We start from the raw sequence: 9436 nt of genomic DNA on the forward strand, positions 1-9436 counted from the left end.
CTGGTTGATGCATTTGTGTTTATTTATTAAAAGAAGTACACAAGAGAAACTGAAGTAACGTGAAACTCTTGTATGGTTTTCCGAGCAGCGAGGGATTTCTTTATATAATGCATTCATTGCGAGAGGCAGAGCATCACGTTTTCTCCTCCAGATGACTCTCTGTGTTGTTAACACTCGGGGGATCTTCTGCCGCTTTGACGTTTGACTCGGAGCCGCTGTGAAACGTGATGTAGGAGTAAATCAGAGCAGCCGAGATGCTGAGAACAGGAGAAACACAGCATTAGAAACACAATAATACACTGGAAACTGTTCTAGAAAATCAAGTTTCCTACCATATGTTCAGACCAAGGAAATTCGTCCATGAGAAGATATAGTCCCCACCGATGAACATGCCAATATACATCACAGCCACGTTCTGAGAAACACAAACCGCTTTTTTGAGAAAAAAGACTTAAATTTGAAGTCTAGTTTAAATTCAACAGAATAAATTGAGTTTAAAAGAGAACAAGTATCTCAATTCAAAGGCTAACGAGTGTTTATTCCTCACTGACACATATATGAACTTACATATTTAATTATAGATTTTGCTTCTCAAATAAACGTCTTCGATACTTAAACGATATTTTATTTATTTGCAGTGCTTGAAACACTTAATGTTAAACACAACTTTATGAATTCAAGACCAGCTGCTCTTATTTTAGTCCTTTTGAGGCCTTCATTTGTAGGACATAAAGACTTTCAGAACCACAGAAACTCTTTATATGATACAATATATTATTATAGTACAATAAATAATATATATTTAGTGAAGATACTTTAATTGCCCCAACGACTGTGGTAGTTAGTGCTGTGTTATAGAAACTGCAGAGGATGATGGAATACATCAAAATAAACCTGAAATGAGAAAATACTAGAGTTATATATATATACACACACTATCAGTCAAAAGTTTGGGATCATTAAGACTTCAAAAGAAGTCTCTTCTGCTCATCAAGGCTGCATTTATTTGATTAAAAATACAGTAATCTTGCAAAATGTTACTATAATATAAAATAATGGTTTCTATTTTAATATCTTTTAAAATATAATTTATTTCTGTGATGCAAAGCTGAATTTCCATCATTACTCCAGTATAAAGTGTCACACGATCTTCAGAAATCGGTCTAATATGATGATTTATTATTAGAATTATCAACAGTTGTGCTGACAAATAATGATACTTTTTTCATGATTCTTTGATGAATAAAAAGTTACAAAATAACAGCATTTTTCCAAAATATAAATCTTTGCTATCACTTCTTAACAATTTAACACATCCTTGCTGAATAAGTTTTTATTTTTAAAAAAAGAATAAAAATGTACCGACCCCAAACTTTTAAACTGTAGTGTATATTGTTCAAAAAGATCATATTTTAATTAAATGCTCTTTTTATTCATCAAAGAATCCTGAAAAAAGTATCAAAGTGACTGTAAAAATATTAAGCAGCAACAGTTTCAGCTCTGATAATATATCAGTATATTAGAACATATTTTGACAATATATACATTTTTTAACTATTTTTGATCAAATAAATGCAGCTTTGAGCAGAAGAAACTCTTGTAAAAACATTAAAAATCATTATGATCCCAAACTTTATTATATACATTTAAGAACCATATTATTTCATGATAATAAAATACTAAGAAGGCACGAGTTGGACTCACCCCATGACACAAGACAATAAAAAATGAAATATGAACGTAACAGACATCCATCCTTCAAAGCTCAGAGCCTGAAAACAAGAGATGTTGATGTTAAAGTTCAGATTTCTACAGCTTAATCTTCTTCATCTCTCTGTTCTCGCTCACCTTCTGTAGATCTCCGGTGTAAGCGCTCGCCAGCACCGTTGGGATGATAATGATAAAAGCGTTATAAAACAAAACCCCATATTTACCAAGACCCTGAAACAACAGACAGCGAAGGCAAGAGTTCATGTGTTTGCACACGACTGCAGATCAGAAGCTGTGGAGTTCACACCTAATGACTTTCAAGAGTCTCTATAATCATAAACATAATGAATCTGTGTCATTTGAGTCACACGGATGGATATCTGACCGCTGTATGACGGATGCATCATAATTAATCAAACAGAGATGTACCTCCATCCCCAGCTTCTTCTTGGTGTAGACTCCGCTGGCAGCCGTGAAGACGTCGTTTAGCAGAACAAACGTGTATCCTTCTGCATTGAAGGACAGGTCCGAGCTGAAGCGGTCGAGTCAGAGTTATTAAACACACCTGAGTCTGTATCATATATGATATTATTATTGTTATGAATGATCTGTGTTCATGTACCTGGCTGCCACCAGAGCGCCTACAACTATAGCCAGAACACTGCACACCAGCGGCCGAGCGAAGCTTTTCCTGAAGATACAAACACAGTGCATTTAGACTCACTTTGGCCCTTAAAATATAGAAGTACAGGTTGCTTCCAGAGGAACACAACATTAAAACTCTCTAATAATTCAAAGAAAGATTGATATCTGAAATATATATATTTCTGAGCAGGTAAGAACTGATTGAATTTTTTTTTTTTTAAACAGCTGACAATGAATGACTGGTCATATTCATATCTGATAACAATATCCTGAACATCTTTATTTTTGGATATGACACACGTACAGATGAGTTATGAAAATAAGTTTCCAGGGAAATACATCACACATACATATACATATATATATGTGTGTGTGTGTGTCCCTGCAGCACAGAAGCAGTCATCAGGAGCACAGATGTATATTTGTAGAAATAGACAACAATACATTGTATGAGTCACAATTATACATTTCTCTTTTATGACAAAAATCATTCGGATATTAAGATAAGATCATGTTCATGAAGATATTTTGTAAATTTCCTACCAGAAATACACACACACACACACATATATATATATAATGTGTGTATATATATATTTATATATAATGTGTGTGTATATATATATATGTATTAATGGATTTCAAATTAAAAAAATATGTTCAAAATGCAAAAAAAAAAAATTTGCTAAATATATTTTCCAACGACATATTTTTTTGATATTTTTTGTATATTTTTGTCAATGTTTTTTATCCTTTGAAATAAATCAAGCCCCCGCTATAACGCGTGTGAACACAACTGAATAAAAATAAATAACACTACAAGGTTATAAGTGTATTTTCCTGCCTCCGAAATATATTTTGGTATATGAAGGTTTACTTTGACTTGGAAAAAAAAGGACGTATAAGCGACACAAATATTACAAATAATGATATTCTCGCTTACCTTCAGGCAAAAAAAGGGGGCGGGGTTATAGTCTACTCGCTCAATATTTAAATATTCAAACGAAAAAGTGACACTGTAGCTTTAAGGCATAATTTAAATAAATAACAAAAAAATGTACTGAATGAAAATATATACCTCAGTATCCTGGATTCCATGATCATTGTGAGTAAAATGGTGAATTTTCTGAGCACAGTGAACATGGGTAAGCTGAAAAACACAAAACACTGGCTTCAAATGATTTTGTCTTGATGCAAACCTCTTTGAGTTTCTCTTGTGTTTCTATTGGTTCACCTGAGTTTCTTAGTCCCGCCCAGTCCCGTCACGTGGTTCCCCATGTACAGCAATGGTAAGGGAAATATCTACAGATCAGAAAAGTAAACAATCATGACAATGCGATTTAAAAAAAAAAATGCACGTAATTCATTCTACATTACCTTCCCTGGAATACTTTTGTCAAAGTCCTGAAATTGGATGGTTTTGCTCATTTTGGCAACGTATAGAATGATTATAGTAGCTGTCATCTATGAACAAACAAAACACTATCACTGAGATTGGTGCATTTTTTTGCATATACATGGGTTTAATGTTTCTCACCTGCCCAATTCCGAGAAACATGAACGAGGGAAACCTATTAAATGAACACACATTATGGTTATAATTAAGCATATGTTGATATTCTAATATGGAAGCCGGAAGCGGACACTCACTTGTATTCAGTTAAAATGCTTTTATTGACCACGATGATAAAAAACGAGCAGAAGGCGTAAAACGCGGCGGAAACGAACTTCATGAGTCTCGCGCGGTTCACCTCGGCGTTTAACGTCATTTTTGTTGTTTCGGTTTCTTCAGTCTTGAACTGCTTCAATCCTCGCAGTTTTCTCTTCTTTCGCCGGTCTGGAGACTAACATGCTGGATTAGTGTCTAAAACCAGTCTAGAGAAACTCTGAATGAGTTACATAATCAAAATATGTTAATAATTAATTAAACGACTGCCACTGAACAACAACTGAACTAACATGACAAGGGGGCGGGGTCTCGGGGAGGGCGGGGCTTTGAGGCGCGGAAACGGTCTCTGATTGGTCGAGTTGAATGTGCCCACATAATAATTGTCCTGCTTTACACATTCACTGCGTGAGAATACAGTGCCTATTATTACAAATAAATAATTGTACTCATAATTAAAAGTAACTGTATAGCTCCTTTAACAAACTCATGGAGGCTTTACAAATGCATTACAGAACGAGAAAGCATAAGAAACTAATAACAGATGAGTGAGAAAACAGATGGGTTTTCAAAAGAGATATTAAAAGATGTTATGAGATGAAACTGTAAATGTTGACCTGCTGTCCAGAAAGACTGGAGAAACCTGAAACCGGTCAAACTAGTAACTTAGGTTACAGTTAGTCATTTTGTTAACTTAATCACAAATCAGAAATGGATTTAAGGCATTAAAGTAGTATTATAAGCATTATCTGTTATTCTGTTTTCATTTTTTATGAAAACTACTGTATAATTAATTTGACTTGTTTCATTCGTTTCCTGTGTTTTATTAGTTTGCTGATGTGTTTTTGGGGTGAAAACAATCATTCAATCATTCGTTTGCTAATAATAAAATTTGTGACCCTGGAGCACAAAATCTGTCTTAAAGGTCCAATTTCTTTTTGAAAATGAAAATTATTACATTTATTACATAAAATTATTACATTAAACATTAAAGCATCATCTGAAAACTGAATAAATAATCCTTCCGTTGATGTATGGTTTGTTAGGAGGACAATATTTGGGAATCTGAGGGAGCAAAAAAAAAAAGTTAAGTATTAAGAAAATCATCTTTAAAGTTGTTCAAATGAAGTTCTTAGCAATGCATATTACTGATCAAATATGAAGTTTTGATATATTTACGGTAGGAAGTTCACTAAATATCTTCATGGAACATGATCTTTACTTAACTTCCTAATGATTTTTGGCATAAAAGAGAAATGTATAATTTTGACTCACACAATGTTGTCTATTTCTACAAATATACCTGTGCTACCTGATTAGTTCGGTCTGTTCGTGAAGCCGCCAGTAGATGGCGACCGATGCCGAGAAATCACCGCTATGCCCTTCTGCACTACACAGCATGTAGTGCTCACTATATAACTAGGGTCTAGGGAACGAATTCAATGAGCGTCAACAACAATAAAAAGTCTAAAAGTCCAACAAAGAAGGAAAAAGTAAGTGAGTTTCTGGGCCCAGTTCCATAAGTATATGTTCTTAAGTACTAGTTTGACTGACTAGCAATAAAAAAAGTTTATTTTTTATTATATTATTATCATTATTATTTAGTTCCATCACATTTAAGTAGACTACAAGACCAAAAGTACAAAGCAGATATAAAGCAATGCCATACAGTTTAAAGCATGTAAGACAGAATAACAACAAAACATAAAATGAACATAAGCCATAATAAGGAAGAAAAAATACAGGCTAGATGTAAAAGTCCTACTTAAAATATTAAAAAAAAGCTAGATGACTAACTTTTGATCATGTGACTCTTGGTGCACTTAAACACTTAAACATGTTCGTTTTTTTCATCTTTCCACATTAATTACTCATCCTTACCCAAAAACGAAAGTCTTGGTTACTCATCCACCCTCCTGGCATTCCAAAACCTGTGACTAAATTTTCATTTTCTCATGAATTAACCCTTTAATATAACATTTAATTAAGGAATTAATTTAAAATTATTTTAGAAATGAAAAGAAAAACGTTCACAAGTAGGGCTAGTCTTAGACTTTTGGACCATTACAGCTCTTTGTACATCAGTATGTTATACAAAGTGTACACAAAACAAAAATAGACAAAAAAACAGACCATGTGTAAAAATAAGACTTTAATATAGTATTTGAAAAGTGTTTAGAATATAAACGTCTAATGCTCTAATCAAAAGAAATATATATATAGTTTTAAGCATTTGCGAACTAACAGTTCTTTTATTTGTTTGAGTCAGTGTGAAAATTCAACCAACACAGAGCCAAAACTGGAAAAAGGTTATTGCATTAAAAAACAGAGCATACAAAGAATATATACAGTATATTGTAGTAAAAAAATGACTTTTAAAATATGCAAACCATAAGTACTGAAACTGCTGGTAGATTCATGCATTATAAAACAGATGATGATGTTTATTCAGTCTTCGCTTAAGTCCGTTTGGGTTTGTGATTCTTCTCGAGTTTCTTCATACGAATCAAGACTCTGGGATCAGCACAGATTTGCTTCTTTCCGACGTATAGTCTGTAGAGAAGTGAACACAGTTAAAGCAGCAGCACAGGACTGATCTGTGTTTGTGTTTGTGTGTTAAACACTCACATCACTGCATCGATGTCACAGACACCAGATTTGTGCTGGATCTTATGTTTGTAAGCAGAACGGATCTGGTCATTACGGATGTGCTTTGAAACTCTCAGACAACAACTGGGAATGGCATCCACTGGAACAAAAGAAACATCTGCCATTGAATGAAAGTTAAATCTTCTCCTAACAAAAGCACACACTTCCTCAGGAAAGAAGGACAGAGACAGAAAAGTCTTGTTTTATATAGAGGGCATGTCTGATGTTCCCAAAAAGCAGAGAGATGCATGTCACAACAGTGTCTCTGCTGTCCACAGTGACTCACCATCTATTCAAGCTGCTAAAGGTATGTGTGTCTCTGGCAATCAAACAAATGACTTTACTGACAGGAGCTTACAGATGCTGTAGCAGTTGTGATAGTGCGTGTGTGCATATGAGCGACTGCAGTTTTATGTATTTGGAGGTATTGGTCCCCAAATTTTTTTCTTCAGTTCAACTCGCTCTCAGAGTGTAATAACTTACAAGAACATGAAATAAAGTGAAATATTATAATGTATAAATATAAAATCTATTAACAGCTATAGTGTAGCTCACTGCAAAACAAATCATATACATGTTACAGTATGCAGAACAAAAGAAGAATGAAATGAGAGTATATAAACCCAAAGAAACCAAAACAATGGGACGTGATATCTCCATTCCGTCTTTCAGGGACCGAGGGTTACCATACATAATCAAGACGCTCCCTTTTAGTCGGTCACTCTCGAATTGGGATTTCTACCAACGCACCATAAGCGTGTCCCGTATAGAGAAATAGTTTCCACCGCTGAAGCATTGTAACACCAACACCAGAAGCTTCCAAGAGCCTGTTGAACTCGTAGCTTACTTGAAGACACTTGCATGGAGCAAAACAATGTTGTGCTCGGCTCCAAAGTGAAAAGCTGGGATGCATTGCACCTGCTGCCTCCTTATGCTCATGCTGTTATCAGCTACAGCTGGATGCAATAATTGCATCAATGTGCATTGGCTCGTTTAGTTTACACTGACTGACTGAAAGGGAACTGAAAGTACCAGGCATTAATTGTGCTCGCCTACCTCTCATTCGGCACAAATCCTAATGTATTTTATTTGTAATGTAGAAGCTTTGTACCTTCGTATATAGACAAATATCCTCTTCACATGAGCAAAAATGTGCTTGGCATACAAAGAGAACTAGTTATACCACGAACTGTCTAAAACGACCTTTTACGAACGACTGTATTGTATTTTGTTAATGAATAAACAGCGAAGTTTTTGGCATTTGAGATTTTGTAAAATAAAGCAAGGATGTGTGTTTAATTAAAACTGTTATTTAAGTCAGATATTTTTCACATATTTATGATTTAATTAAATTTTTATGAAAACAATTTTTTTATTTTTAATGCATTTTAGATGTACATAAAGTCATCCTGGCAACCCGTTTTTGTCCCAGGGCTTGAAGCTGTGTCCTGATTAGATTAATGCAGAAACTTGGGAACGATGTTCTCTTATAATTGTGGCATCAGCATTTAGTGACGTCATGGAATGTTCCAAGAAAACTTCAGTGTCGGACACAGTGCCTTTTAATTGCTGTTTTAGATCCGGCAATTATACATTTACAAATTAACTACTGGTCACAAGCTTTAATCCAAATGTGCTCATTGCATTACTGTAATCAACACTGAACTGAATTGATCCGAATAACAATACTTGTGTTTTTAGAGCTATTGCAGAACAGAATCTGTGTTGTATGAAGCATTGTAAAAATACATGCTACTGGCTTTAGGTAAAAGCAGCAAATGCATAACCCAAAATTGCAAAACCTAAACATTTAATAAAAGTCAGTATTACATTTTACAGTTTGCATCAACATAAAGTGGTATACGTGATTGAGATTTATCAGATTCTGACCTTCAGTGCTGGTGAGGATGATGAAGGTGACGCAGACGAGCAGCAGCACAGATGTTGCTTTGAGCTCCATGGTTGAACAGCATTGAGTGTGAATGAACAGAGGAAAGCTCATTTAAAGGCTGTTCTGCCCTCATCGCCAGGCTTGCCCGGACTCATCACCAATTACACCAAAGAAAACAATTTTATGAATTGGTTATGAAATCTCTTCTATAGCTGAAATATTCCCTGCAGCGCCTCATCCAGGTGAATGTCAGGAGTGTTTCTCAGGAGTGTGTTGATTTGTGCTGTTCTTCACTGTCTCTGGGTGTGTTCAGTAATTGCTCTGGATGTTCAAGCTTGTCTATTTTACTTTCTTTCTTGATATTGTTACATTAGTTTCACCCTTGACCTTACAAGAAATCCCACTTATTAGAATATGAAAATCATATTCAGGTCAAAAAATGGGTGCAGAAGAGCGAGTCATCTAAAGGGATCAATTAACTGATTTATTATATATGGTTTAATTGAGATTCTAATTGTACATTTTGCAATTGTGTGTTTTTATTTCTGGCATGAAAAAAAAAGTTTTTCTCTCTCACAATTCTGACTTTTTTTCTTGCAATTCTGAGAAAAAAAGGCAGAATTTATATATGTATATATTAAACAAAGACTTTTGAAAAATGTTAACTATTAATATTTAAAAAATTTATTGGTGAAATGTATGTCCGGTTTTTTAGTGAAGATTGTTTCCACACCACTTTTTCTATTATTGTCACGGCAAAGAAGACTGGATGCAATTGCAAGTAAAATTCTCCTTTAATAGAGCTTAACACTGAATAAGTCAGATGTACAATAAATGACAAGACAATACAACAGCAGGAAGAGATGGCAACACAG

At 34.5% G+C, this 9436-nt stretch overlaps 2 protein-coding genes across 2 annotated transcripts; both read right to left on the reverse strand.

Annotated features, from left to right (window-relative positions):
- Position 1: 1 nt before the first annotated feature.
- slc35d2 (solute carrier family 35 member D2) lies at positions 2-4330 on the reverse strand. The gene is made up of 12 exons (XM_059504329.1): positions 4006-4330; positions 3893-3926; positions 3733-3819; positions 3590-3657; positions 3434-3505; positions 2333-2401; positions 2140-2242; positions 1849-1941; positions 1705-1772; positions 816-894; positions 333-415; positions 2-257 (listed from the first exon to the last, which is right to left on the reverse strand). Exons 1-12 carry the CDS (start codon positions 4122-4124, stop codon positions 134-136), a joined length of 999 nt encoding a protein of 332 aa, XP_059360312.1. The 5' UTR covers positions 4125-4330; the 3' UTR covers positions 2-133.
- A 2019-nt stretch (positions 4331-6349) lies between these two features.
- On the reverse strand, positions 6350-8704 carry LOC132098163 (C-C motif chemokine 28-like). Its single transcript, XM_059504334.1, has 3 exons — positions 8561-8704; positions 6650-6770; positions 6350-6574 (listed from the first exon to the last, which is right to left on the reverse strand). The coding sequence occupies exons 1-3, from the start codon at positions 8670-8672 to the stop codon at positions 6481-6483; spliced, it is 327 nt and encodes a 108-aa protein (XP_059360317.1). The 5' UTR covers positions 8673-8704; the 3' UTR covers positions 6350-6480.
- Positions 8705-9436: the final 732 nt, after the last annotated feature.

The sequence above is a fragment of the Carassius carassius genome, chromosome 21, assembly GCF_963082965.1.
Source record: "Carassius carassius chromosome 21, fCarCar2.1, whole genome shotgun sequence".
Lineage (NCBI taxonomy): Eukaryota > Metazoa > Chordata > Actinopteri > Cypriniformes > Cyprinidae > Carassius > Carassius carassius.

Excerpts from the sequence above, each read along its gene's own strand:
- LOC132098163 (XM_059504334.1), bottom strand. The coding sequence starts at position 8,672 with ATGAGCTTTCCTCTGTTCATTCACACTCAATGCTGTTCAACCATGGAG. Across the intron at positions 6,771-8,560 it reads CATCCTCACCAGCACTGAAG|TGGATGCCATTCCCAGTTGT; the intron begins GTCAGAATCTGA and ends CTTTTGTTCCAG. Across the intron at positions 6,575-6,649 it reads TGTGACATCGATGCAGTGAT|ACTATACGTCGGAAAGAAGC; the intron begins GTGAGTGTTTAA and ends ACTTCTCTACAG.
- slc35d2 (XM_059504329.1), bottom strand. The coding sequence starts at position 4,124 with ATGACGTTAAACGCCGAGGTGAACCGCGCGAGACTCATGAAGTTCGTT. Across the intron at positions 3,927-4,005 it reads AGCATTTTAACTGAATACAA|GTTTCCCTCGTTCATGTTTC; the intron begins GTGAGTGTCCGC and ends TTCATTTAATAG. Across the intron at positions 1,942-2,139 it reads AGAAGAAGCTGGGGATGGAG|GGTCTTGGTAAATATGGGGT; the intron begins GTACATCTCTGT and ends CTGTTGTTTCAG.